This window comes from Tiliqua scincoides, chromosome 4 (assembly GCF_035046505.1).
Source record: "Tiliqua scincoides isolate rTilSci1 chromosome 4, rTilSci1.hap2, whole genome shotgun sequence".
Taxonomy (NCBI): domain Eukaryota; kingdom Metazoa; phylum Chordata; class Lepidosauria; order Squamata; family Scincidae; genus Tiliqua; species Tiliqua scincoides.
In genome coordinates, this window is record NC_089824.1 from 191,968,047 (window position 1) to 191,981,569 (window position 13,523).

Here is a 13,523-nt window from a genome sequence, read left to right on the forward strand (position 1 = left end):
CTCTTTGCAAAAGTTAAAGAATGCTTTCCAGCTGTCAGGTCACCTTGTCATGTCATTACTTTTTCATTCTCTTACATTCCTGTAGGTCAAGAAACAGCTGTGGAGGCAATATGACCATTAAACAACTATGATTGCAATCCTAACTGCACTTTCCTGAGAGTAAGCCCCATTGAACAAAATAGGACTTACTTCTGAGTAGACCTGGTTAGGATTGTGCCCTTAATTTATTACCTGAAATACTGTAACTAACATAAGTACAGGCTTATGTGGTCTCAAGCTGTGCTGAGTGACATGTTTCTGAGTGACATGTTTCAGTTATATGTGTGTCTACTCAGAACTAAGCCCCACTTTGTTCAATTAAGGCTGTAATCCTATTCATACTTACCTGGGATTAAACCCCATTTGCTATAATGATACTCACTTCTGAGTAGACATGCATATGATCAAGTTCTAAGTGTGTACAGCCTGCCCTATACAGTATAGGATTACAGCCTATGATTCGCTGGGAGTCGCAGTTAGAACAGTAGGATACTATACTGACCACTGCCCCTTCACTTCCATTGATGAAACATAAAACTGATCATCCTCTGCTGTTAATTAGTTAAAAGGTTGTTTCATGCATCACCAACCTGGAGAAAGCATAGTAAAGGACAACTTAAAATAATTAGTAGGGTTGTTGGATCACCTTTCAAGCCAAAAGAAAACAAACAAGCTGGGGCCTTTTAATTTAGAGAAAACCATGATAAGTTATAAGACCAGATGACAAAAGGTGATTTGTGTGCAGTTGTAACAATATGTTTACTCAGGCCCACTGAAGTCAATGTGACTTATACTAAGTTACTGCATTTAGGTTTGCAACACCTCAGTTTAACTCATTTCTGTATAAAATTGGACATAGGGTGGCATTGCTCATTTGCGCCCATAGTCATATAGTAACATATGTACATAACACAAGTACATATGTTACTATGTAACATATACATCTTAGCCTCTTAAAAGTGCAGGTGTGTAGCATTTCCCCAAATGAAGTCACTTACCATGGTAGCATTTATATTAAAAATGATGGGGATCCACCTGCAATTGGCTCGTGACCCACCTAGTGGGTCCCGACCCACACAGTCTGAGAAACACTGATACTTGATGGGGTGAATAATGGAATGAAATTATAATTATTTAACAGCATAAAGGCAGGAAATGGGATTTTGGAGCTTTATTCTTTGTTACAAGGCATTTAACAGTGGACCCTTGTATCAGTGGGGAGTCAAACCAGTGGGTGCCAAGTCAGTGGATGCTGAGGGCTCACCTGTATAGTCTCCACCCTATCATGCAACACAATGTGGGAGGAAAAGACTACAACTCCCAGCATCCCCTTGCACGGAAAGCGTCCATTTTGCACGGGTGCCGGGATGGAAAGAGTCCCGGAAGTGGGCGGTGCTACCACTGTTGCCCTGACGCCCGGAGTGACGTCGGGGATCGTGGGCGGTGCGCTCTGGGGCTGTGTGTCAGCGTCGTCGGGAGCCGGGCCTGCCTGAGGGGGCCCCGTTGACCCGCTTCTCGGGCGCCTGTGGGCCCTTCGCTGCGGCCATGTCGGGGCTGCTGGGCAAGCTGTTCGGGACGGGCGCGGGGAAGGGCGCCGGGAAGGGCCCGTCCCCGCAGGAGGCCATCCAGCGGCTGCGCGACACCGAGGAGATGCTGAGCAAGAAGCAGGAGTTCCTGGAGAAGAAGATCGAGCAGGAGCTGGGCGCCGCCCGCAAGCACGGCACCAAGAACAAGCGCGGTGAGGGGCCGGGTCGGGCCTCGGGGGGCCTCGTTCTCGCCACCTCCGCCCCAGCAGTCCTCCGCCTCTCTTCGTGGCCAGACCCCGTTTGTGCTTCAGGACACGCTTTGTTGGGCTGTGGAACTCTTTGCCACAGGGTGTGCCGCAGGGTGGTCCGAGGGATGTGCAGGAACCAGGGAACAGCCACTGAAATCAGTGCTGGGAGAGTCAGGATGGCCCAAAGAAAACCTTTCTTCACCCAGTGTGTGATTGGGCTGTGGAACTCCTTGCCACAGGGTGTGCCGCAGGGTGGTCTGAGGGATGTTCTTCTCCCTCTCACGCAGCGCAGGAACCAGGGAACAGCCACTGAAATCAGTGCTGGGAGAGTCAGGATGGCCCAAAGAAAACCTTCCTTCACCCAGCGTGTGATTGGGCTGTGGAACTCCTTGCCACAGGGTGTGCCGCAGAGTGGTCCAGGGGATGTTCTACTCCCTCTCATGCAGCACAGGAACCAGGGAACAGCCACTGAAATCAGTGTTTGCTCCTTCCTGACTCTCCCAAGAAAACTTGGGGACTATTGACTACGCTTCCCCAAATGTATCTGATCTACAGGTGTCTGAGGGCTGTTTGTTTTCACGGGTGTATTGCAGATTTACTATTGTAGTGAAATAAATGACACTTGGGGTCTTAATGAGGATATGCTTAGTGTGAGATGTTTTAATTTGCAGTACTGCTAAGTGTCTACCTCTTGTAGTAAGGTGCCTTCCTTCCAACTGTTGGTGCTGCTGCCTCTTGAACCTTCTTAGTTGTTCCACCAAACTTAGAGTTAGTGAGCAACTTTTGTTTTTTGGACTGTTGTTTTAATGCTCAGTGCTAGTTATTTGCTGGGTGTTGAACCAGACCCCCTCTATTCATGTTTGGCTGCAGTCCTGACGTCAGATCTCTGACAAGATGGTTTGGAAGGGGTTACTGAAGAATGTGTCCTTTGGTCAGTGTAAACTGTGTCTGCCCAGTCTTGGGTACTACTGTGAGAAAGATACCTCAGGCCCAGGTATACACCTTATGCAGAGTGTCCTGGAAATACAGCTTTGTTTAGCTAAGTTCCAGGTTTATCTCTTGTTTGATTTGCATCAGTGTGCTTCATTTCTTTGAGTCTGAAAAATCAAGCTAGTGGCTTCATTTTTCATTATTTTATGAAGTTGCATCTTGTGCTCTGTTTATGTTGGCTGGAGTTGTTGTCCAATAACAAGCACTGCTTCAGTCCTGTCTTGGCACTGGTAACTAGTGTACTTAGTGTACACTATGTACTTAGAAGTACCAGAAAAGCCTCTGCCTGATCGTAGTATTTCTTAGAAATGGGATCTTGTTACAGTGATAAATTAGTATCACTCTATCTTCACAACAGGTTGAAGTTTCATCTTGACAATTTAACTTTTATTTGTCACTTTATACGTTCCTGACTTCTTAATTTGTTCAGCTGTGCCTTAGTAACATGCTTTGGCAATCGAGAGTGACTCATTCCTGTGATAGATGGGTTTGGTTCATCAGTAGAATTTAATCTACCTAGTTAAAATAACTTGACTTGTTAAGCCAGCAAATGCTTTTTGTTTTGATTGCTTTGTGGTATTTTGTTCTGATATTTGCACAGATAGAAACCTAGTTCAGTGTCACAATTTTTGTAACAGGCTTGCAGTTTGTTTTGTAACATTACTTGTTGACAGCTGTTGTGGTATAGTAGCTAAGAAACTAAGCAATGAATCAGGGTGTCCCTCCCCAATTAAATTTCATTTCTGCTGTGAACTCACTAGGTGAACTTGAGCCTCATCCCCAAGTCCGTGATAATACCAGCCTACATTACAAGATAATTGTAAGGATTGAAAGATTAATTAATTAAGAGATTTTTTTATTCTGCTTTTGTACTGCTCAAAAAGAATTCATAATAACCAAAAGCAAAATATATAAACTACAACAACATTTAAAACCAACTAACAAAAATACATAGGCGCATGTGAAATGCTTTGAAAACTCAATGGTATATAATCTCCAAGTATTCCATGAAGATCTTTCACTTTTCCAAGATAAGACACTAAATAAATTCAGGTACTTGTTGACATATTTTAATAACGGGATAGTACCCACAGTTGCTGTCATGGATTAGCAATAAATTCAACCACTTTATAAATTAATTATGGATTGTCTAAATGTCATACTACACATTGTATTTCTCTCCCCCTCAAATAAATAGTTTTGTTCCTTAACCCCCTACCCTGCCCTGACCAGAAGAAAATCAGTGAAAATGCAGGAAACAGATTTCAGATTAGTATGAATTTGGTTATAGGAGCTACAAAAGACATTAGAAGTTTGACATGTAATTGTAAACCCACTTTCCTGCATGACCTGAAATCAACATGAAAACCTGATACAAGTGTATTTAAAAGTGCTTTTCTGTCTTCAGAACCAGCAGTGGAAGAGAAGTTCTGAAGCACTTAAAGTGACGTGTGAAATCTGTGTAGGGAGCCACTAAGTGCTTGCGTGGGCAGGAGGGGGGAGGCAGCGGCACAATCCCCAGGATTGCGCCATTCAGGGGGGCTGCAGCCTCCCAGGGGTGCAGGGAGCCCAGCGCGAACTGCAGCAGGGCTCCCCGCAGCAATGAAAGTAGATGCGGAGCAATTGCGCCCTGCCTCCGCTGGGGATCGCACTGCTACCTTCTCCCTGCCTCTAGGCTGCCCCCTGCCCCTTAAGGGTGCAGGGGCCAGGGCCCGCAGACTGGGGCATCGTGACACCCCAGTTTGAAAAGCCCTGGTCTAGGGCAATCCTGTTCATTTTAATTGGATGTAAAATAGTCAGTATTGTATTGCCATCCTCCTTATACTACGCTGTTTAAGATGGAATTTCTGTTCCATATTATTCCTCTTAAGTTTTCCACAGGAATCTGCATGCAGTTTTTAGAGAGATAACTTTAGTGCTGGTGCTGATTTAAATTTGTGATTCACGTTTATTGAGCTACTAAAACTAAAGTTGCTGTTGTAAAAGAGAATGGCAATTTTTACAATTTGCAAATCTTCTTAAAGACTATTGATGGATAAAGGCCAGTTCTGATGACTACCACTATGTATTAAATATGAATAGAATTTTGGGGCTTCGATTTTCTCTTCTTGCTGAAGTGTTCAGATTAATAACCTCACAGGGAACTGGCAGAGATTTATATTGTGGGAAGTTAATTCTTTACCTTTGGATAGAGAATGCGGTGGAGGTATTCTGGTGATAAATGTCAGGAATTATTTTCTCTGTCATAATTTGTAGCATGAGAACAGTTATTCTACACTTGATCTGAAAATGGCCACTGTAAAAATTTCATTGCATGAAAACTGTAATGTGACAGATTGTATTGACTACAGTTGAACAAGATTATACATACTGCCACAATTACCAGGTTCAACAACAGTGAAGTGTGGTACTGAAATGTCCAACAAACGTGTTCTGCAAGCTGTATATAAAAAACTCTATTTTGGAGTCCAGCTACTGAATATGTTGGTTTAACCCAATGACGCTGTAAGGGCTAACTAGCTGCTTTGGGAGTGTGTTTTTGGTGGGGAAATGGTGTGGAGGTAAAGGGTTAAATGTGTTCTGGCTCATTCTGGCAACCTGATCCAAACCATGGCACCATGTTGCTGCTACATGCAGGTAAAAATATTAGTCAAACTACAGCATCATCTGGTTACCATAACGTCAAGTTGATGTCTTTGTAAGGCAGGAAGCTCAATTGTTGCCTTTGGAGAAATGACCATAGAATTCTTTGTAAAGAGGTTCCCTTTCGGAGTATGTCATAAATCTTCCTGGCAGAAATACTTAAAGGCTGAATCATAATGTCTGACCTCACAGCTTTGCGAGGTGCACAGGAGCTCCTTGATTATCTGAAACGGAGAGACAAGTAGAAGGCACATCCATTTGGACTGGGTGTTAAATTTGTTTGATTTATTTTGTTCCCCTGCTGCCTACAGGGCTATGAATTGAAACTACAAGAGAGTTCCTACTGTAGCATAACTTGGTCTGTCTGCTGTGGACCCAGAGATGAAGGTTAACCTGCTTTGGCATTCAGGCTACAATCTGAATGTTTTACACTGGAAAGGGGCTCAAATTCCCTCAGTCATAAAAGGCACCCAGTGGAGAGAGCTTTCTAAACACTGGCTATGTGTTTATTCCTTGAAATATTTCACAAAGCACAAATAGCTGGCACCAGACCAGTACAAAGTGTAATTTCTGGTTAAGTTTTAAATCTATAGGTTGTTTGCTTCATTAAGAACTTGCCATGGGCAATGGAAAACTCTTAATTGCTACCCCTTTGCTATTTTTAGCAATATCATATACTTTTCATTACTATAGAAGTGTGGCTGTTAAAATCAGTGATATCTGATAGCATATTATTTGTTGCTCATAGCTGTGTATAAACATTTTAGTTTTGTAATTGGCTATAATTTTACTTGTGTGCCAGTGCTATGGCACAAAAGCATATATATGTCAGCTCTGATTTTCCAACCTGTCTGCTTTGTGTACTGGTTAGTTGGTCAGTGTAGTTTAATGCGTGTTAATCTTTAATGGTTGTGTCATGCAGTTCTGTACTGTGCTATAACATGCTGGATTGTGAAATCAAAAATGAGTCTTTGTATTTAGGGACTTTGGTCTTTTAAGCTTATTCCTAAATTGTGCAACTGTTGCTAACTGGGAACATGAAAAAGAAATTTACAGTTTTATTACTAAATAGTGCTTAAACTGCATCTTAGTGTTTTTTTAAATAGAAAAAAAGATCAGGAATTTGAAAACAGTAATGCTGTCAAATAACAAAGATATAAATAAAATGTAATTTAAAATGACAGTTATTATTGAGAATATTTATATACTGCTTTCAAAAAGTTCACAAAGAAGTTTACACAGCTAAATAAATAAATAGTTCTCTGTCCTCAAAATACTCATGCCTGAAAAGATGCAGAAAAACAGCAGCCACTAGAAATTCACTATGCTGGAGTAAGTAGATTATTGCTGACCCCCTGTTAATATAGGAATACCACCTTTGAAAAGTGTTTTGTCCTAAAAAGCAGTTAATAGGATTAACTTTTATTTTAGCATTTCTTCATGGGCTGAATAGATATGTGTGTGTTTTTAAGCCTGATTTTATTCACTGGCACCACCCTCCATCCCTTCTTCCACATCTGCCCCAGCTGTCGCTATTTGCATACTGTAAACTTGCAGCTTGTAATTTTAGTACATCTGTGACTGAGGCTTCCAAGGAATGTGACTTTGAGGTGATGCCATGGGCTGAATATTCTGCTCTTAGAGCTCTGCCTGGCTCAAATGGCTTATGCCAGAGCTGGAGAAGGACTACTTGTCCTGGTTCCATAGTTGTAAGAAGGCTGCCACTTTGAGAGGTTAGTTTAGCATTTAGTTCTAAACTGAAGAGATTTATATTGTTTATCTGAAAGCAAAATGATCATTTGTATATTTGAGTGCTAAATGTGAAAAGTAGCTAGAATGCATGCACTAAAAATATATACTGACACTTGAGCTGTGCTGTGCTAAATGTTCCCGTACTTTGGTTTGAGAGTTGTATTTTCAGGAAAGCAGAAACTTACTAAAAACTCTTGAAGTATGAATGTTTCTGTTCCTCAACAAGTTCCTGAACAAGATTCAGTATTTTAGTTCCTAGTACCATTTATGCACAATATCTCTGCCTCAAACACTCTTCTGTTGGCTTTACATGCTCTAATTTGATACAGAGTAGACAAATGAGGCTTGGCTAGAGTAAAGGTTTGCTTAAGAAGGGCACATACTGTATTGTTAACCAATGTTAGTTATGGGCTAGATGTGCAAAGGAGGAAGAGGGCTGGGCGCTGCTGCCCTAAGAACCCTCTGGGCTCGCCTAGCTCCCAGCCCCCCTCCAGTCCCCTTTCAGGGCTTTTGTGTTGCTGGGTTGGCCAGACAAAGTCCTGATCCGCTGCTTACTTTGCGTGATCGGCCCAATCTGTCACATTAAGTGGTTTTGCATTCTTGATGAGACAGTGTTGATGCGCATCAGGTAACAACCCTGTTCTGTCTTATTTTTGTCCAGCTGCCCTTCAAGCCCTAAAGCGAAAGAAGAGGTATGAGAAGCAGCTTGCGCAAATAGATGGCACGTTATCCACGATCGAATTCCAGAGGGAAGCCCTTGAAAATGCCAACACCAACACTGAAGTGCTCAAGAACATGGGGTTTGCTGCTAAAGCCATGAAAGCAGCTCATGACAACATGTAAGAAGTTTCTCTTCATTCAGCAGGCCAACTTTTATCAAGTGCAGGGTATGACAGCAGAAGCTTGTGAACTAGGATCATGATACCTTGATTAAATGCACTCCGATTTTTGGAGCAGTCTTTGAAATCTGCCTGATGAAATATGCCTAATGGTCCAATTCTGAGCAGAATATACTTTTTTTTTTTAAACCCAGAAAAGACTATGTTGTTGCTTTGAGGAAATCATAGCATGTGTCAGGCCTTTGGCATCCCAGGCCCTGAATTGTTGTAAGCCAGGATGTGGCAGGAGGGGCCTTGATGTCCAGACTTGGTATGACATGCAATTAAAGGAACAGCAGCACTGTATAGGTTTGTAATCAGCAATCAACTGCACCTGTGTTAGGTGGGAGCCAAGTGACCTGGGAGGATGTGTGCAGAGTCATGTAGGATATTGTGGAGTGGTGCAATGCACCACTGAATAGCCAATCAGAAAGGGTCCCAAGACTGTCTTGTGATGATGAGGTCGACCTGTTCTGATTGGCTAGCCCCGGTATGTATGGGGGCAAGAGCAGACTCCAAGTGTGGGTTGTTGTGGTGGAGTTTCTGCGTGTCGTGCTGCTGGTTTGTGTACTGACTTGGACTGCCTTATCGTGACTGTGACCTGCTGTATCCCTGACTTCTGGACCGTATGACTGACTACTCTTCTGCCTGATCCTTTACCCATACATGCTTCTGCAACAAGCAAGCCTGTGTTTGCTTCTTTGGCTCTGTTTGGGATCGCCTGCTATCTCCCAACGCTCCCGTGCCACTCTGCTATTGGGAAAGCAAGGGCTATCCTCCCTTGCTGCCCTGACAGCATGGAATCTTTTCTTGTCTCAACCTTTTCACGTTTGTTTTAGATATGACTAGCAAAGTATAAATTGGATCTTGAATAAGAGAAATAAGCTACAGAAAATGGGTCACATTGTTAGTTGAAGTTGGAATGCTAGTATCTGTGACAGTATTATTTGTTTGAGAGCTGCCCTGTTAATCAAATGACTGGTGGGATTAGTTGGTCTACTGGTTAGTGATGCAAAATTTTAGGGCAAGTTTTAAGTTCTATGAAATATTTCTGTACTTTAATGTTAAAGTTTTTGTGTAGTACAATATTTAGTATATAAACCTTTGTATGTGATGATGATGATGATAATAATAATAGGTATTTATATACCGCCTTTCTTGGTCTTTATTCAAGACTTTATTCAGGGCGGTTTACATAGGCAGGCTTTATTTAAATCCCTTATTAAATAGGGATTTTTACAATTTGAAAGAAGGTTCTTTCTTTCAAGAACAACTACATTCAGGTGTTTCATTCCAATCTGGCTTCACATTCTGGCCTCCATCCTCCCACGCTCAGAGCAGATGGAATAGCTCGGCTTCAGCTTGTCAGCTGCTTCAAGGTCGCACGGTGCCGGTGGCCTCAAACTGGCGACCTTGTGGATGTTATCTTCAGGCAGACGGAGACTCTACCCTATAGACCAGACCTCCTGCCCTGAATATATGTATACCAGACATACCTGAATATATGTATACCATAATTGCTGTCCACGCCTGGTCCCTAGGCAACTGACTAGAGAACAGTAAATTCCCCTCAGGAAGGGGAAAAATACATTTTGGCATCCTGGGCAGGAGTTGAGTGTGACCTAACAGGGAAGCTGGAAAAAGTTAAGGGAAAAAAAATGAAACTGATCCATGAATTAGAATTTACTGGCAGAATTTGTCTGCAGTTATGAGTTCCTTCAGAATTGCATGATGATCTTTGGGCAGGGTTATTTTTCCTGAGCCTAGAGCCAATAAACAGTGTGTGTGGTATGGATGGTTTCTATACTTGGCTATCATAAAGAATATAGGGATTTTTACTGTCCAGCATTATTATGAACATAGTGGATGACTCAAATGTATCAAATTTTCCTCTTTCAGGGATATCGACAAAGTAGATGAACTAATGCAAGACATTGCAGAACAGCAGGAATTAGCAGATGAAATTTCAACAGCTATATCCAAACCTGTAGGAATTGGTGAAGAGTTTGATGAGGTAAGAGTGCCAAGCAACAGCTTCAAGAGAATTGCACATAATATTGGGCAAATAGTGACTTAGAAATGGCAGTCTCTTGTGATTAAAAATTTTGACTATGTATCAATTATAAGTAAGAGTAGAAAATCTTCTCTGGTACTCTGGCCACCTGTTAGGAACAATAAAATAATTTGGATTATATAAGCAAATTTGTAGATTTCCAGAGTACCCCATTTTGTTGAGTGGGAACGTTTCTTGAGGCTATCTTTAATGGTCATGTTATCTAGTGTAATTGCTACTGTCTTGATACTAGCACCTATAACTGCAATGTTCTCTTCTCCTGCAATAATAGGATGAACTGATGGCTGAACTAGAGGAACTTGAACAGGAAGAATTGGACAAAAACTTGCTGGAGATCAGTGGTCCTGAGACGGTTCCACTACCTAATGTGCCCTCAATATCAATACCTTCAAAGCCAGGTGAGCTCCAGATGTTCTTGAAAAATGGGGATGTTATATGACAAATTCATTCATCAAGCAGCATCTTAATCTGCATCCTTAACACTTATACCTCTCAGCCATTGTATATACTGTAGAGAGTTGGCATCCTTCAGTCTCGGAAGACCATGGTGTCACGCTCTGAATGGTGGCTCTGGAACAGAGTGTCCTCTCCAGTGCGCGAAGCCTGGGTAAAGTAGGTATGGAGGATAGGCTGTTACCCATGCAGCAAATCCCTCCTCTCCATGTCGCTGAAATGGTCCAACTGAAAGGCAGAGGCCAATACGGTTGGTTCCAGCGGCGTTGCAGGAGTTGCCAGAACGTGACTGTGTTCAGCCATGAACTGCCTCAGGGACTCCGGCTCTGGATTTTGCCTCGAGGTTGACTCCTGAAGCCTTTTCCATAACTGGATGTAGCCACAAGGCAGTGGAGGTTTGGGATCAGAGTTTTCCTTCTCTCAGATGAGCTGCCTTCCCAGGCTGACGAGCCCCATCTACCCGCTGGCTGTTTAGTCGCCTCTTACGACAAGTACAGCCAAACTGAGGGCCTATTCTTATCCCCAGCCCTCAGGGGAAATATACTGTAACTTATACAAAATTGTTCTATGAATCATCAACTTCATGTAATGCATACTTTTTCTCCTAAAAGCTTTTCCATCTTGTTTTCCTCGTCATAACTTTATATAATTGATCTGTATTTTTTACTTTTCTAATTAAACTATGGTACGTTAATGCATGGGTTTATTAGAGTAGGCAACGCTTATAAGTTGCAACTGATTTTAAGAAAAGCAGTCCTGATAGGTGTGCAAGCAGTCCTTGGAGTGGCATTAATTCTATGCTCTAGAACAGGGGCCTTCAAACTCTGGCTTGTGAGCTGGATCTGGTGTGGCAGTACATTCATTACAGGGGCAGTGTGCTGGATGCGAAGACTTACGTTCCACCCTGCAGCCACCAGTTTTCACACCAGATCGTTGCAGAGCCTTGTACTGGGGAGCTGCTTCCCTAGAAAGTTGAGGCACAGAGCTTTCTGGGGCAATATTCAGCAAAAGTAGGTCCCTGGCGCAAGGCTCTATAACAATTTAGCACAAAAACTGGTGGCTGCAGAGCAGAACAGTAAGGCTTTACCACCACCACACCCGGAAAGAATATTTCAGCACACCTAGGGCCACTGTTTGGAGAATGCTGCTCTAGAGCCATAGTTTTCCCTACTTGTTGCTTTTCAGTGGTCCAAGATTTTGGGTGCTCTTGTAACCATTCATCAGGAGGCAGTTTCTTTCAGGGAAAGGGATTGCTGAGGGCTTGGTCGGAGGCATTTCCCACTTCATCATTGTAGCCATCATCGCTGTGGATGGATGCAGACTCTGAGCTCAGCCTGGGAGCCAAGCGCAGGCCACAATATTTGACATAGAATGAATGTACACGTGAACAAGCCTCACGTGGCAACTACTGAAAAGCTTTACCCTGTGGTGTCAGTCCATAGAGCGGACATGCTGCTTTAACAGTTCCTTATGTGCATCGCACATCCCTAGTGGTAACAGTATCCATATGCTGTCTATGGCTGTGGCTACACATAGCAGGGAGTTCTTGAATATTATGCTGTTCATATGGAGCGCCACTACAGGGAAGGGTAACTTTTTAAAATTAGCACTAAGTTTGAATGTAGTAGTGGTCTGGTTTGTTAGGAACTGTGGCAAAGAGAACTTGCATTTGTCCCTTTTGTTGCCTTTGTCTTTCTGCAATCTCTGTAACACCATAGGGTATCCTGAGTCAGTTAAACAGTATCTGTTTTGGCATAATAGTGCAAAGTTGCATATTTCAGTACAGCAGTAGACTTGTAAATTGTGTCCCTTGTAAGAAATGTAATGATAATGTATACACTGTGTACGTGATTGAGCAGCTAGAGGCCCATAGCCCTGATTTTGTACATTTGATTCTGCTTCTAGCTAAGAAGAAAGAAGAGGAAGAGGATGATGACATGAAAGAGTTAGAAGCCTGGGCTGAAAACATGTAACACCCACTGCCGGCTGGAGAAGCAATCAAGACTCTGGTCACCTGTTTCTACAGGTGCACATATGGGTGGGAGACATCATTAAGCGCAGTGTCTTTATTTCTTTAATCTAAGCCCAAAGCAGTGAGAATTGCATTCTGCATAGCGTGGTCTGAACAAGGGAAACCCAGTTTTCAAGGAAAGTTGCCTGCAGTTTAGGATGTTGAATTTCTTTAAATAATAAACCTTATTGGCAAAATCCCAACATTCAGCTTTGGGACTGTACTAATGCCACTGCTGGAGCGTCACCTTTCAGAATTCTGACCATGTTGAGTCTGACCGACGGGATGCGAAGCCTGTAACTTATGTTGATTAAAAAGTTTTTAGAAGTCTTGTAAAGCATTTCAGAAGGAAAACTCATAAGCCATTGTCGGCTTAGTATGCTTAGTTGTACAAATGCATTAGGCTTTTAGTTCTTTAAAGTCTGTATTTATATCCATTGATGGTGTTTACACTTCTCTCATCACTACACTGACTTGGTCACTGCTCCCTTTCGATTGGTGAAGTGGATTTGGAATAAATGGTATCATGGAAACAGGTGAAATTGAAATTCCCAGCTGTACATTTTTCTACATAGCACTTGAATGTTGATTGCTATTTGTGATAACCAATAGCCCATTCAAACACATTTATTTTAAATAAGGACTTATGGTTTGCACTGTATTAAATATCTTGGTTGATTTTCATACCTGCCTCATGTCTTCACTCTAACTGTAAATGGTTTCAATCAGTGTGCTTTCATTCCCCCCCCCCCCCCAGTTTATAAATTGATTCCTATTATTATTTTCTCTTCCCCTGGCATAGCAGACTCCCTTTGCATGCAGAGCTATACATATCCCAGTATTGCAGCATAGGTTGCTGTGATTCTTCTTATGATGGAAATCTTGGGATAGGATGAACTAGAAATATAA

General features: G+C 42.4%; 1 protein-coding gene across 1 annotated transcript; it reads left to right on the forward strand.

Annotated features, from left to right (window-relative positions):
- The first annotated feature begins 1,458 nt into the window (after positions 1-1,458).
- CHMP4B (charged multivesicular body protein 4B) lies at positions 1,459-13,298 on the forward strand. The gene is made up of 5 exons (XM_066624163.1): positions 1,459-1,777; positions 7,860-8,037; positions 9,976-10,090; positions 10,422-10,548; positions 12,509-13,298. Exons 1-5 carry the CDS (start codon positions 1,585-1,587, stop codon positions 12,574-12,576), a joined length of 681 nt encoding a protein of 226 aa, XP_066480260.1. The 5' UTR covers positions 1,459-1,584; the 3' UTR covers positions 12,577-13,298.
- Positions 13,299-13,523: the final 225 nt, after the last annotated feature.

Bases quoted from the DNA above. Each gene is read 5' to 3' on its own strand.
- CHMP4B (XM_066624163.1), top strand. From the start codon at position 1,585: ATGTCGGGGCTGCTGGGCAAGCTGTTCGGGACGGGCGCGGGGAAGGGC. The intron at 8,038-9,975 runs GTAAGAAGTTTC...TTCCTCTTTCAG, and splicing joins AAAGCAGCTCATGACAACAT to GGATATCGACAAAGTAGATG. The intron at 10,549-12,508 runs GTGAGCTCCAGA...TTCTGCTTCTAG, and splicing joins ATCAATACCTTCAAAGCCAG to CTAAGAAGAAAGAAGAGGAA.